The following is a 16,005-nucleotide window of genomic DNA, read 5'->3' as shown; positions in this document are numbered from 1 at the left end:
TTACGTATTTGTATTTTTGTCAGGTGGACGTGCAGTAGCGATGACTTTTTTGCTAACGGAAATAGTGCTACACCATTGATTGTATAGAGAACTGGACTGAGTGACCCCTCCCCCCGCAAATACCTGCTGCCTTCAAGGAGCCAAAATCACAGACTTTCTATGAGAAATTAACAGCAATTACTCATTTGTTGGAATAGCCATTCTTGCACTGCTACATCTTTTTAAGATGTTCTTGCTAATCTAAATTTTTCCATGATATTTTTGCTGAAGCGCAAGTTATTCAAGTTATAAACTGACCAATCAGGTGCCTCAATAACAGCAGGTGGCCTTGCGTCAAATGTTTGAAGCGATTGACAGAGGTTGTGTCCAAATTCCTTCACTACTCATTACAAAGTGCACTATATAATGTGTTCGCCATTTTGTAGTGCTCTCCCAATCTACAATTCCCAAATCGAGTGCCCTAGAAGTTTCCCAGAAGTCTCTGCGAAAAACCAGTGTGCATCGATGCTCACTAGATTGGCAAATATAGACCACAATGCATTGTGCCTGAACAATTTTTGCAAACAAAACATACTCAAATGTATTTTTTTAATTAACCATCAATGTTTTAATCTTCAGAACACAGTGGACTCAAAAATCATCGTCGCAAAACACTTATCAATTAGATTTTAACTTTGTGGAATCGATGATGTCCCATTCGCCGTTTGAAAAAATAAAAATGAAAAAAGGAGTGAGCATGGTGTCCAAATTGATTTTAAAATCCAGGGCACTAGATAGTCCTTCACTATGTAGTTTTTCAGTAGTTAGGGATTAGGGTGGGAATTCGGACACAGCTAAATTTTCCTGAGCCTGGTTTCAATGGAAGGGGTGTGGGCTTCTAACATGCTCACTCCTGATTGGAGAGAGTGGTTTCCGTAGAAATGTCTATTAATACCGACACGGACCAATCAAGGCTTACTGAGGACGTCTGGCTCCAACATGGCGACGGACATAAAGCAGAAAAACGGCGACTGAATTGACTTTATTTGGTTGTGAGTCATTTTCTTTGTGTGACGTCTCACTCGGTCCATTTCTCTGTATACCGTCAATGTGCTACACCATTCATACAAGCCAAGTGTAGCATCCTAACGGCTAGCTTATGCTAGCAGCAGATGAGGACCGTAGCTAGCATAGAATCTTTTCCCCCCCAAGCTTTTCTGCATTCGTCCAACTTTTCAAATGGAATACATTGAAGTCATGTTTAAAGTCATAACACACGAATTTATTCCTTTGTGGAATTAAAAATAAATAAATAAATAAATAAATAAAACATGGGGGTAATAGCTCTCTGTAGCTAAGAGGGTTGAGCAACTTTCTGCCAACTGGTCGACCGGGGGTTGAAATTGCTGGCTTGACAGTCATTGTGCCCTTGGGCAAAACACTTTTGTTTTTTTATTATTTTACTTATCTGAAATATTTTGTCACATAAGTTCAGTTTAGGAGAGGAAAAAGTCAAAAGTAGATGCAACAATTTGTTTATTTTTACTAGGAGGAGAAAATTTGTGGGGAGTTTTTTCTATTGAACAATAAAGTTCGAGGAAGAAATAGATGTGGACAAACGGGAGTAAAAAGAAAGGAAAGAAAAGGAACAAAGCAGAAAAGACAGAAGGAAAGTGTTAAAGAAGTGACAGTGGGCCAGTGGCTTTGGCCTGGGCCTCCTGAGGCCTGCAGGGCCTCTCATCAGCAATCCAGATGAAACACTTGAGGGGCAGATGAAGTGTTTTAGTCTCAGGTGGGTTTTTCATTTAGAACAAACATCTGAAGTTTTAAATCCCAAATGAATCGTTTTTTGAACTCTTGATTGAGAGTTTTTAAAGCCTCTTAAGGAGTTTTTTTTTTTAATCCGTTTTCTTTCACAGCAGCGACGGTTCGGGTGGAGGCTCAAACCGCTCCTCCACCTGCCGACAGAGGTGAAGCAGAAGAGGTGAAGTGGGGAGCGCGTGACGAGGCCCGAGAGCGCGCGGGGGGAAAAGAAAAAAAAAGATCACACGCACACAGGGAGCTCGCGGGGCCTCCCTCGCGGAGCCTCTGGACAGCCCCGTGAACGAGGCGACAAAATAAAGTCACGTGATCCAAAATGGGCAGTCCTCTGACGGGGCTGAAAAAAGCCATTTTCTGGCGCTGCTGCAAATTCTAACCCAACAAGTCACCTGGACCCCGGCCGGCGGCGGAGTCGAGCGTTTATGTCCCCATAAGGTAGGACCTAAGCGTCGCGGACGGCTCGGTTTCGGGCTCGTGGAGACGCTTTGGCGGAGGCGAACACGGAGTGCTCGGCGTCACGTTCGAGGCTCTTGTTTGCCTTCAGACTCAGCCCGTCTGTCAGTGAATGTAAGATGGCTGCTTAGTTTCTGCACCGTTGGGGCTCCGAGCGGCTCCGCGGCCCGCCGGCGCCGGAGCCCTGGCGGGCCGCGGAGCCGCTCGGACAGCGGGGCTGCGGGGAGGGGAGGGGAGGGGGGGTAATGGGAGTCGCTCTTTGTTGGTGAGACGAGGCCGCGCGGGGCATCCAGCCCTCCACATCCCCGCAGGCTGCGCGGCGGACGTGCGTGGCCGTGGCCGCTCTCCTGCGCTCCCCGCAGCATGATCGACCGCAGCACCGAACCGTTGGCGGCCGCGGTTCCGACCCGGTATCATTATCAAACACTCCGATTCTCCCCCTGCAGATCAGCCCGCATGGATAAGATGCAGCCGAACCGGGTGAAGATCACAGAGCTGAACCCGCACCTCACGTGTCCGCTGTGCGCCGGATACCTGATCGATGCCACCACCATCGTGGAGTGTCTGCACTCCTGTAAGTCCCGCCGCAGACCTGCTCCTGTTTGGGTTTTAGAGTGAGGCCTGTGGAGGAGGAGGAGGAGGAAGAGGAGGAGGCTCACGCGGGGGGGTCACCTCACCTCTCCTCCTGGAGGATGTTCATTCAGACAAATCCATCTGAACATCTTTATCACTCTCCAAACATCAGGACCATTTGTGAGGAGCATCATGAACATCTGCCCCGAGCAGACGCTCCGGATGCTTCAGAGAAACGGCTGCAAATGTGATTATTATGGATGTCCGAACCACGCTCCTGCCAACACATAGTAATCTGATTACTTCCTGCGTGAAATGGTTCTTTAGCTTTAAAAAAGTTTGTGAAACAAGAGGTCACAACCAGAAAACAAGATTTGGAGGACAGCAGAAGCTATATGCTGAAGATGTATGTAGAATCTCTGCAGATCTATGTATGCAGGATCTCTGTAGATCTATGTAAGAGTGATCTCTGTAGATCTATGCAAGAGTGATCTCTGTAGATCTATGTAAGTGATCTCTGTAGATCTATGTAAGTGATCTCTGTAGATCTATGCAAGAGTGATCTCTGTAGATCTATGTAAGAGGGATCTCTGCAGATCTATGTATGATCACCAAACATCTTTGCAGATGTGACAAAGTGTTAAGAGTAGAAAGCTTGAATGGCATCTTATAAAAGTTTCAAAGTTTTTACTCCAATTTCAGAGGTTTCGGTGAAGAAATATGATCTGATAATTGTAGTAATCAGATTACTTGAGATTATTAGACTAGTAGTTTCGTAGAATATTCCTCCATGTATTCTGTTAGTCCCTTAAATGGATTACTGTTTTTTAACGAAGGAAACCGTTGACATTTTGCTTCTTTTCTCATACTTTTTCTGGATGTAATCTGGAATGCTGGATTCTGGGTTGGTTCGATCAAAGCCTTGACGCTCTTTGCTTCCAGATTTTTCTGGACAGAGCTGCGCAGTCCTGGTCCTTCAGATCTGCTAAGAACAGGGATCTGGCCACTCTTGGCTCTGATTGGCTGAGCACACTTGATCCATCTCTAGTTGGATAGAACTGCTGACTTTTCCGTCAAAGCGGTTATGATTGGACGTTTTGGCACGTTTGTGTATTCAAGGAGAAAACTCTAAGCCTTGGATACGTTGGTGCCGTTTGGTAAACAGAACCTTGTTGATTGAGGTTGACGATGCTCCAGTTGTTGCGTCGTTACGGGAAACGGCTTGTTGCGGGTTGCGAGTGACCTCCATGATTCTGATACATTTTTAGACTTTTGCTGATTTTTCATTAAAACAAAACGAGATATGAACGTAGAGTCCCAGAGACAAAAGAACCAAAGCAGATCAGGATCTTCTGTTGGATCGAGGTCCTCTGAAGTGCGGAAGAATTTGCATTAGCAAGAATTTCCTCATGCGGGATCACTAACAGGGACTGTCCTTTGTCTAGTTTGTAAAACGTGCATCGTTACCTTCCTGAAGACGAACAAGTTCTGCCCTCGCTGTGACATCCAGGTCCAGAAATCGTGTCCGCAGCTCAGCATCAGGTAACCGGGAATTCCCCGTGTCTAATTCAGAACGTCCGGCTGATCTTTTAACCTCTCTGTCCGCTTTGCAGAGCCGATAAAACTCTACAAGACATCGTTTATAAGCTTGTTCCGGGCCTCTTCAAAGGTAAGCCCCTCCCACCTTTTATCTGCACTCACTTTTTTTTTGTTTTTATATCAGAGGTGCTTTCAGAGAATATTCACTTTTTGAATTTCGTTGTTTGGAATTGATAATCCCTCGAGCTTCTGGGAGAGCAGCTCTGGACGGTTTTTGTTTTGTCTTTTTTTTTTAGAACAGAGAGTTGTGACGGATGTTTTATGCTTAGAAAGAAAAAGTTAAGAAAGGATCTTCATCAAAACCTCAAGCTTTTATATTCAAATAAAAAAGCTGCTCTGATACACTTTCATAGCTTCAACTTTAAAGACCTACCCTAATAAAAACTTTGTTTTTGGCGATTTTAACTTGTTCTTGTGGAATTTTTCTGATGATTGGTAACATGTATGAAGAAAATAAAGCTAAAATGTGCATTTCCGAGTATTAAATTATTAAAATTAGGCCTGCACAATATACCGCAAATTTATCGTTATCACAATATCCAGCTCTGCAATATGCATATCGCAAAAGACGGCGAATATCGCAATAAATCGCAAACTCAAAATGTGTTAAAACAATCTTCTAGCAGCTTGAAGCATTTAACGAATCAAATAAATCCCTTTATGCTTTGACCAATCAGATGGACGCCTTCCCATTGTTGACCAATCAGATGGAGGCCTATTATGTTAACCCTGGTCCTGAAGAGCCTCAACCCTGCCTGTTTTCCAGCTCTCCGTAACCAGCTTGCTGTTGATTGGCTGACTCAAGTGATTTCACATCCTGATTGACTGATTTTGGTTATCATTATCGAGCAGTCTAGGGAGAATTGGAAAACAGACAGGGTTGAGGCTCTTGAGGACCAGGGTTAGCCACCCTGACGTTTGTCCCCCATGTCGATGAGGGTCATTTGGAGTATAATTTTTAAACTGTTGCAATGAAATGGGAATGATGTTTTTGTTTATTTTTCTATTTGTTTATTTACCGCAAATTTATCGTTATCGCAATATTGATCACTAATATCGCATATCGCAAGTTTTCCTCATATCGTGCAGCCCTAATTAAAATTGTTGTGAATCAGGAGCAGACAACAAAATACCGTTAGAAAAAGGTTGAGGTTTTGTCATAGAAGCTGCAATCTGCAAACCACGAGCTCTCCTCTCCATTCTGACCAATCCATTTGGAGACGAACGTACGTCTTTGTTTTTTCTAGTTCAAGCTGACATCTGGCTCCAATGCTGCTTGCCATTTTCTTGTTGCACCGCTGATATTTGGGTGGGGATGTGAGGGGCTGTAAGCTAGCAGGAGAGCATGTAAACAGAGATATCTCACTTATGGGTGATGGGAAAGGGGGGCAGGGTTGCTCCAGACCAAATTTCGCATCAACTCTTGCCGTTCTGCAGAAACTGTCCTAGAAAACGACTTTTTTTTTTTTGGCTAAAAGCGGAATCAATATAATCAAAGGGCCACTGGGAACGCCTTTACAAAAGACCAAAAGATGATCGGAGTGAGGCTCTGAGTAAGATCCTGATAGAAATCTCATCGGCAGCAATTGAGGAATGACTTGCACATGTTCACTCCAGTGACTGTATATGAGAACTGGACTGAGTGAGGGTGACATAACCCCAAAGATTCAGTCGCCTTTTTGTTTTGTGACGCCAACGCCACCATGTTAGAGGCAGAGCGGTGATTGGTCTGAGTCATTGTTTCTAATGGCAACCACTCCTGCCAATCAGGAGTGAGCTTGTTGGAAGGCCACACCCCTACCACTTGAAAGCAGGAAGTTGTTTTTTGTGGAGCCAGCGGGTACTTCCTGTTTGTAATGCAGTTCCAGTTAGTTTTCTGATACAGTCAATGGTAAAAGCAGTGAATATTCTGGTTCACAGCTCCAGGTGCATGCTGGGAGTCCTCATGGAATGGACGTTTGTCAGTGTTTTTGCTCTGATTCTTTAAAGTAATGCGCCCAGTGTTTTTTTTAATTTTTTTTCCCATGATCCCAGACGAGATGAAGCGGCGGCGGGACTTCTATGCAGAGAACCGCGTGCTGGAGCCGGGGGAGGTGGTGGAGACCTTCAACATAGCAGAGGATGAAATCATCAGCCTGTCCATACAGTTCTACGAGAGGAACAAGTGAGTGGGAACCTGTCCGGAGAGCCGTCTGCTCAGAGTTCTGGTTGGTTCATGTTCCCGCTTTCTGTTTCCTGCAGAAATAACGAGAGGCAGCGGCCGGAGACAGAAGGAGACAAGGTAGGACCGAACCATTCTGCTGCTTCCGTTCCTCAGGTTGGATGAAGGTCTGATGCCTGCTCTTCTTGCTGCTCAGGCCAACGGTAAACGCTTCCTGCAGTGCCCAGCAGCCATGTCTGTCATGCACTTAGCAAAGTTCCTGAGGAGCAAGATGGACATCCCCAACAACTACAGGGTGAGCCTCTGCAGATCCACACGTCACTGGAGGAAAAGAAGAGCTTTAGATTCCCCGGCAGGGTCCTCCCACTATTCAGGTTCAAAATATTACAGGAAAAATACCAGAAATATCTGCTTTTATTTGATGTCTTTATTCATTAATGGGGTAAATGTTCAAATACTTTAATCTAACCCAATAAAAAAAGTAAGAAAATCGATGTTACCCTTCATGAGTCAAGACTGAAAAAAACCTGTTGGTAGGTATATTATTTTGCTTAGATAATATACCTAATTGAGTCAGTAACTAAATTACGCTATAATAAAAGTAACTAGTTACCTGAAAAGCGACTCTCTGCATCACTGTAAAAGAAAAGTGGCCTATAGAAAAAAAAAAGGTCATTGAAATAAGTAAATCAGACATGTACTTTTGTATAATTTTCAATATTTGTTATAAATATTTGTGTTTACAGAATTTTCATTAACCTTAGAAATCTACATTTATTTTCTGGATGTTTCCACATTTTTCTCTCTGGTTCATAAGAACCAGTTTCTGGAACGGGAACGGACGTTCTGACCTTTGACCTCTGAATGAATTTGAGGTTGTATTTTTATGGGAACTTTACATGGAGCTGCTCTGCAATCTCCGTTTCTGTAGCTTCTCTTGTTTGTTTGTGGACTTGTGTCTAAACAACGCTGGCTCTGATTGGCTAAGGACCGTGTCATGCTTCATGGTAGCCAATCATTGTTTATCCAGTTTTGTTTGTTTTTTTACACACAGATGGTTCATGGTGTGTTTGCTTCAACAAGTTATTTCATAGAAACACACATTCAGTTATGGAAACGGAGTTAAAAAAAACAAAAACATGAAAAAAGTTATTGAAAAAAATACTATAGAGAATTCTTTTTGCTGTGGTTTCTTCTGTTACATTTCAATCAATCTGTCTTTACTGGACTAATCTGGATCATAATAACAGTAAATTGATGCATTTTCTTTAAGTTTCATTTTCTTCATGCAGCACTCTTTTAGTCCGTCTTTATTTATTTACTTTTGAGAAATGCCTCAGCGTGCGGCAAAATGTTGAGGTATATGGATTGAAACAGAAAAATAAAAGTCCGTCGGACAAAAACCCATTTTAGTTTTAGAAAATTCCTCCTTTCAGTTCCTCTGTTTCTAGAAGAACATTCAGCTAAATCGAATTTATTGTGGAAACTTTCAAATGAATTCATAGCAAATCAGACTGGATTAAAGCATAAATCAAATCATGACTCTGTTTTTATATATACATATATATATATATGACATTTCGCACTAAATGTTATATGCTAATAGACGCTGGACTTGATGGAAAAGTCCCCATCATGCATTGCACTGTTTAAACAGATTTTTAGGCAGTTTAATCTCCTAAAATGAATTTTGATTATTCAAAAAGAGAATAACTCCCAGGTCTTTGAATGTCTCCGTTTGTTTATGTTGTCCGTCTCAGGTGGAGGTGTTGTATGGAGACGAACCCCTAAAGGACTATTACACACTAATGGATATCGCCTATTTCTACGAGTGGAGACGAGTGAGTGATCGGTTCATTCCTTCACAGTTTGGAGATTAACTTTGTTTTATAAATAAACTTTTGAAAAAATAAAAAAAAACTGCAGGACTTTGTAATAAATCAACATTATGAATGTTGGTGAAAAAGAAAAGATTGAAACGTTTGGCTGAACCGTTAACTGTACTGGGTTTGATTCTATATGACTAAAAGGTAAGCGGTAACCGAAGATCAAACAGTAGAAAAACACTTTCAAATGTGGATACCTTTAAAATATTCAAGATTATTTTACAACTGTTGTGGAGATTTGTCGTTTATGATGTGGAAGATGTGTCTTCCATTAAGGACACCGGCTGAAGTCAAGTTTCATGTCTGTGACTTTATATTTTGAATAGAACTTTATTGATCCCATAACGGGAAAACTCATTTTAACTCATAAAAGACTTGCAACATCTAATGCTTTTAAACTTTGTTTTTGATTGGAGCCATTTTCAATAAACACAATTAAAAATTTCCCCAAAACGGTAATCTCCATCCCTTAAATCACATGTGTCAAACTCAAGGCCCGGGGGCCAAATGTGGCCCTCCATGTCATTTTATGTGGCCCGCATTCTCAGAGCATGAAAGTTTTTAACTTCTTAAAATAAAATTAAAAATTGGTGTGTATTTATTCATATTTTGGGGGAATCAGACTTAAAATATGGGATTGGGCAACTATACATTAGGACTTGAACACTGTCCATTTAACCTAACCTGACCTACATTTCCGTTTTTGTCCACCAGATGGTGCTGTTTGTTTTTAAACGATGCAGCAAATTTTAGATTTACCATTAACCCTTGTGCTATCCTAGGCACTTTGACATTGGGAGTTGGGTCATCTAGACCAGTGTTTTTCAACCAGTGTGCCGCGGTACACTAGTGTGCCGTGGGAGATGGTCAAGTGCGCCGTGGGAAATTGCCCTCATTCACTGATCTAAAAACATTTTCCATCTCCAGGATATCAGCTCTGTGTTCATCCAAACAGGCCCTGATAAAACACTGAGTAGTTAAGAATATAAAATATCTTAAAATTACTTTTTCTTTGTGTTTATTTGATTCTATTAAAGACATTTTGATAAGAATCACGGTACCGCGATTTAGCTGCAGCTATAAGTGTGTAAGGAAAAGTCCCGCCCCTTTAACTGTCTCCGCCAATCATTCTTGAAGGCTTAATCACATGTCATCAGTCTGACCAATCAGAAGTGGTTAAAGTCTTCACTTCCTTGTTCTTAATTCTGCTGATAAAGTCGCTCAGTTCTAACAAAAATACCAGCTAAAGCTCGTCTTTAGCTGGTATTTCTGTTTTGTTTTTTTTGGATGCTGGTGTGCCGCGGGATTTTTGTCAGGGTTAAAGTGTGCCGTGGCTCAGAAAAGGTTGAAGAACACTGATCTAGACCCACTAGACAGTGCTCTGAACCTTTTTTCCTCAATGATTTGTGATCTTCACTGGTGTCCATGGATTACATGAAATCTTTCCACCTTTATCCACCTTTGTCATGGTAGGGAGAACACGTCAATGTAAGGTGGGGTCATGGGATAGCACAAGGGTTGTGAAAACAATCAAAATACTTTTTAGAAAAGATTTTTTTTGTTTAATTTCCAAAATTAAAATTTGCAATTAAAATCCATGTGCTGCCCCCCTCCCTTCACAGCCCCTTCTGCTCTGAATCTACACTAACAACAACCTGCCGTCTGCAGTCAGGCTTCATGTTTACGATAGAACCAAATGATGCTCAATTAATAAGTTCGTAGCAACAAAAAGGTTTTTTGCTTGTTTTGATGAACAGAAGTGTGAATTTTTATGTTGCTTAAGTTATGCTCCATCCTTAGCAACCCCGTTTTACACTCTGTTAGCATGACTATCTATGACGTGTAGTTCTGATCTTCCAGTAGCCTTCCATTTGTTTTCTTCAGCGTTAAGTAAAGTGGGAACACAGGATACTGGTCAGTTTCCTGCAGAACCAAAGCATGGCACCATCACCGTGATCTTACACTGTTGAAACCAGACTGCACATACGCTGATTTCTGGTATAAAACGGAATCGGACATCATTGATGACGGACTTTTGGTTTTTTAAATCTATTAGTGTGCATAAATACTGATAATCACATTTCAAAATGTTTGTGCCCCCCCCCAATGATGTCATTTTTGTAAAAGAAATCAAAGAACTGATGCACATTGAAAAACAAAAAGCTGTGGTGCTCTGATTAAACCCACTTTTAATCCAAAACAACTTAATATCTGATATACATTTAACTGTATAAAAAGGTTTCGTGGAGCTGACTTTGTCTTTTGGATCCATTAGGATGTTAAAGGACATCCTGAAGGTTGAAGAAATCAGATGTCATTTCTTCGTTTTCATCTTTAACGCAGAATTACTTTTTCCATTGAGAAGGGTCGCCATCTTTAATGGCTGAGATCATTGTTATTCTGGTGCTGATTAGGGATGGGTACTGTTTGGGTTATATCTGGTGCAGAAACAGAACGTTTGAAACATTCCCTTTGTCTTAACGATGCTTAAAGCGGTGCTGCAAAAACGAAAAAATTCGCCCAAAACCTTTCGAGTGTGACGAAGCAGCATTTCAGGGTGTGGGGGGGGCGCTTAAACCCGCCCAAGATTCTTCATTTCCTTCGGTCCGACAGTCTCCACTGCTGCACTGGGTCTCCGTTTTCACACACACTGAATGCATATTTCACAGTTGGTTGCTACGACGCTGACATTTTTTTGGTCTCTCTAATCCATCAGGTTGCTGTAATAGAATGTTTTGTGCACACTTTCATTCGCTTTCTGCATTTTCACTCAAGCTCCGGCCACCCAAACCCATTATTATGAGCCCGCCTACAAATGCTGGAAGCGTAAAATTGTCTAGAAAAAATGAATTGAATACAAGCAACTGATATGTCCGAAACAGAGCAATGAAATCCACGGAGCGGTAGTGCCGTATGCATTGGTACCAACACCAACTTGACACCAGGTCTCGGTACCCATCCCTAGTACTGTTGAGCCCACAACCGGTCTGTTAAAATCTGTGCTGTTGTGTTGAATGTGCAGACAGGACCCATCCCCCTGCAGTATCTGGTAAAGCCGGCGCGCAAACGCCGGAGGCCGTCCCAGACCGCCGCTCAGGGCCACTCCGACGGCGTCAACACCAGCCCCACGTCGGAGAGCGACTCCCACAGCGACAAAGTCCACAGCCCCGCCGCCGCAGCTCAGACGCCCAGAGCTTCCACCCAGTCCAGCCCCGCCTCCCATGCCCCGTCTCCGGCCATCCAAAGCCCCAACAGCACCACCGTGCCCAACAACACACAGCGACACACTCATGCCTCCAAACAGGGCTCCAGCTCTCGCAAGGTGACTGTTAACGGCACAAGCTCGGGGGCGGGAAAAGAGGAGGCCAGGGGAGGGGACAAAAGCGGGTTGCTGCCGGCGACCTAACGGGGAGGGGGGAGGGGCAGGGAAGGACAGTGTTGGAGGAGCCTGAATCCTTCTGGACTAACAGGAGGAAGATTACTGTTATCTTTCAGCTGGAAAGACTGACAAGTGCAGCCAAATGGACACTTGTGTGTATGTGTGTGTTTGTGTGGTAGACTAGAACCGTGCACACATACTAACTGTACAGTATGTATCAAATGTGAGCATGTGTGCAAACATATGTATAAACTTATCTTTTATACAAGACATTGTAATCGTTTGTATTGTATATGCAGCCGGTCCGGTTCATTTCCACAGACTGATCTGGTTTTCTTTTACGAGACAAAAAGCCTCAGAGGACATTTTTCTTTTCAAGTGAAACTGTGTGAAGTATTTTGCAGAATGTTTGTACCTGATGCGTACAAGCAGCTAAATCCTTTAAAATGTCAGTTTGAGGTCAAACTATGCCCCAGATTTTGCCCTTATTGCTCTCAAATAATTTATTTTCTTTGTAGTTTATATTTTTTTCTAAATACCAACTAGTTTGTGCTACAATGCAGGTGGTTTCCTTAAACAAGAAAAGACATCGTAGTGACCCGATCAAAGATATGACTAAAATGGCTAAAACAAAAACTTATGATTCTTCTTTGTAACATTTGCAAATTTTAAAACCAAAATATGCGCAAAACATAATAAGAGCAGATTGGTGTCGAAGCTAGGCTAATACTAATCGGAGCGCACGGAAAGCCAAAGATTCCTCCCGTCTAACACAAATATTACATTTTTAAACATGTCTAATCGACATATGTTGGATCTTTATACCTTTGCATGTTTAATACAGCGCATCTCAGATAATTTTAAAAGATTTAAGGTAGGCTATGCTAGCATTTAGTCAATAGGACAAAGCTAATTTTGAATAAGCTAAAACAAATATAAATGTTTAAAGAAATGCTCTATTACCATTTCTTATACCCTAGAAGTTCTGCATGTCAGTAAATCTCGTGCTCAAGCTTTTTTTTTTTAACATTTGCGTGCAAACTTAACAGCTAGCTAAGCTAACAATTTCTCCCAGAAAAGAGAATTTTGATTTTTCTATCTGAAACAACAGAAGTATTTTAAAAACACTAAATTGTCTTTTCCTTTTTATCAAGACATTTTATTTTTTTAATCCAAGATGATGGAACACATGGAAAGCAAAGGGGAGCATTTTTTTGTTATTTCAACTAAATGTTCTAGGCAGTTTTAGATAGTGTTTTGCCGTAAGTTCTTTTTGCCACTCTTGTTTTAAACAGTTGCTTTTTTATTCAGTTTTTTTTTAAAGGAGTGGATTGAAGTAGTTTAGTTTTTTAGCTAGGCTAATGCTAACCTGAGTACTCGAAAAAATGAAAAGCCTTGCTATCTAAATCAAATAGAGGCTTAAAGTAATTTTTTTCATTTGTTACTCCTCTATCAAAAGTTGTATTTATTTATATACATTTCTTTTTTACATTTTCTTAATGTATAGCAGTGAGAGACAATTAACGCCTAAGCATTATTTGTTAGCGCCATCTACCCGCCCTGTAAGATGTTCCTGGTAAAACAAGTTTAACATTCTCACCAAAAACTTTAACTAACTTAATTTAAGTTATTTGCTAAGATTGAAACATCGAACAAAAGGAACAGAATTCCCTGTCACATTGAAAACATGAAATTTGCAAAAACCTAATTTCTTTTTAAGATAGGCTAATAGCTACTTAAAAAGGGACAAAATGGCCGCTTCTATTTTTTAGCTTTTTTTTAATTTTTTTTAAATCTGCCAATTTAAATAATTTCTCATAGTTTCACATTCCAGCAGTACATAATATAGAACATGCAGCACTAATCACATTACCCCAAAAAAATTGTTGACAGAGTAGGTTTGGGATTATAAAGTAAAATTTCTTCTGTTAGCTTGTGCTGCTGAGGCTTTTTTTTCCTGAACCAATTCCTGACGTACTTCACATAGCTTCACTTAAAAACCAAAATATCCTGGAAAGGCTGCGTAGCGCAGCTCACTGCGCTAGTTGAATGTAAAGGAAAACAGGAAGTAATCCTTGCCTTTAAACAGTCCCTTTCCAAAATGCTGTTTAAGTGTCTGTATTCAGCAACAACTCATCAGGTCACGTATTATTAAATCCATTGATGCACTTTTTTTAAGGTCTCATCACAGAAACCAACTAGTATTTTCCAGCTGGAGACGCTTTTTTTGTTGTTTATTTTGAAGTTCAAGCACTACCACGCTCTCCAGTAAAGCATTTTCTTGTTCTCATGCCGTTAAAAGAACTCTAAAAGTTTTGAATACTTTCCCATGTTTGTTGTTCTGTCAGTTTCAACATTCCTCATGTTACTTATAAGCAAACAAGACTTTTTTTTTTAAATAAATCAGCCATATGTGCATGTTTAGGTCAATAAAGTCTACTTAACATGTCTTGGTCTGGCCGTCAAATGAATTTGATGTTAAGCTTTTTAGGATTATTGTTAGTCCAAGAAAAAAAAAACAGTGATTACAAATTTTAATAAAAGGCTAAAACAGTAAAGCCAACTCGGGAGATGAGAGAACCCATGAAATTATCGAGTTTTAAAGTTTTAATGATGTCTAAAGTGTCAAATGTGAGGATTTTCTCCCTCTAAATTTTAATTTCAAGAAGAACTCAAATATGCCGTTTATGACAGAAAAAAATGAAGTGCGACAGTTTGTAGATGTCCAACAATAACGAGCAGAATCATGTTTATGAATTTTTTTTATATTGGATAACATGTTTTTTAATTTAACAGACATTTTATGATCACAATGTGAAGTTAAAATTCAAATATTAGGATATGAATTAAAAATAAAATGCAACTTTTTTTTCCTCAGAAATTTGACAAATATTGTCTAAACTCCGATTTAGGAATTTCTTTCATGATTCCTTCTTCCTTATAACTCTTAAAATAATGCTTTTGCCATTAAAATTTTAAGTTTATTTTTTTCTGGATGAGTCTTCTAGAGTATAAACTGAAATTTTTACATTTTCAGTTTATGATTTTAACTTTTGGAATTAAATCATTAGACTCAATTATCTTGTTTTTGACTTAAAAAAAAAAATCAATAAAATCAAGATTTGAAACTTTTCTCAATGCTTTTTGTTTAGTTTTGTTCATTTTTTTCAGGATTATGCAACTTCTTGGTTTTTTAAATAAAAAAAACGGAAGTCTAATTACATAGTCAATTTTTCTTAACTCATTCAGTCCTTTAAATGTATATTTGATCTTGTGCATATTATTTAAAATGGGTTGGTGCCGGCGACCCATTTTAGACAGTTTCTAAAATGTGTTTCATATGTGGTTTATGAATGCCACAGCTCATGCAGGAAAGATTTAATGCTCTGTCCAAATTCCAACCCTAACCCCTAACTACTGAAGAAACGATAGTTTTTGTTGCACTATGTAGTGCCATGAATTTTAAAAGCAATTCAGACACAATGCTCACATCTTTTTTTTTATGGCGAATATGACAATTTCACGAAGTTAAAATCTAATTAATACGAGTGTTTTGCAACAATTATGAGTCCACTGTCTTCTGAAGATAAAAACATTGGTTTATTAAAAAATACATTTGAATACATTATTTTTGCCGAAATTGTTCAGACGCAATGCATTGTGGTCTATATTCGCCGATCTAGTGAGCATCGATGCACACTGGTTTTTCACAGAGACTTCTGGGAAGTTTCTGGGGCACTCGATTAAGGAACTGTAGATTCGGACAGCCCTACAAAATGTGAATGCACTATATATGTCTATGAAGACTCTCCTTCATCCAGGTTGATTCCATCATAGTAGTAGGTTTAATGGCTGTCATCTGGACTTAATTTTTTAATGTTAGAAGACATGTTTCACCTCTTATCCAAAAGGCTTTGTCCATTCTGAATGAGCTGGTAAAAGAGCTGGTATATATGTGCTCATTGGGGAGGAGTCAGATTTGAAACTGGATGGAATTGTCAACTTGGCATACATGGTTTCGGGTCGTTAAGAGTCATTTGTCCTCAGCTGGGGGTTGGGGAGCCAGTGAATCCCTCCCCAAACTGGTCATCTCTTTCAGCTGTTAACGACCCAGGTGGAACTGGTTCCGTTTGTTTGGGTTTCAGAACACTGCC

The 16,005-nt window shown here is 40.4% G+C and overlaps 1 protein-coding gene across 2 annotated transcripts; it reads left to right on the top strand.

Moving 5' to 3' along the window:
* The first annotated feature begins 786 nt into the window (after nucleotides 1-786).
* pcgf2 (polycomb group ring finger 2) lies at nucleotides 787-14,300 on the top strand. Of its 2 annotated transcripts, none has more exons than XM_023955154.1 (9): nucleotides 787-2,235; nucleotides 2,700-2,827; nucleotides 4,272-4,368; nucleotides 4,440-4,495; nucleotides 6,460-6,589; nucleotides 6,667-6,706; nucleotides 6,783-6,881; nucleotides 8,347-8,427; nucleotides 11,495-14,300. In XM_023955154.1, exons 2-9 carry the CDS (start codon nucleotides 2,710-2,712, stop codon nucleotides 11,876-11,878), a joined length of 1,005 nt encoding a protein of 334 aa, XP_023810922.1. In that variant the 5' UTR covers nucleotides 787-2,235; nucleotides 2,700-2,709; the 3' UTR covers nucleotides 11,879-14,300. The 2 variants fall into 2 exon arrangements, with proteins under 2 accessions (XP_023810922.1, XP_023810925.1); XM_023955157.1 differs by lacking the exon at nucleotides 787-2,235 and adding an exon at nucleotides 2,249-2,367.
* The last annotated feature ends 1,705 nt before the right edge of the window (nucleotides 14,301-16,005 follow it).

Source organism: Oryzias latipes, chromosome 1 (genome assembly GCF_002234675.1).
Source record: "Oryzias latipes chromosome 1, ASM223467v1".
Classification (NCBI taxonomy): Eukaryota; Metazoa; Chordata; class Actinopteri; order Beloniformes; family Adrianichthyidae; genus Oryzias; species Oryzias latipes.
This window is presented reverse-complemented; position numbering and strand designations above follow the sequence as displayed.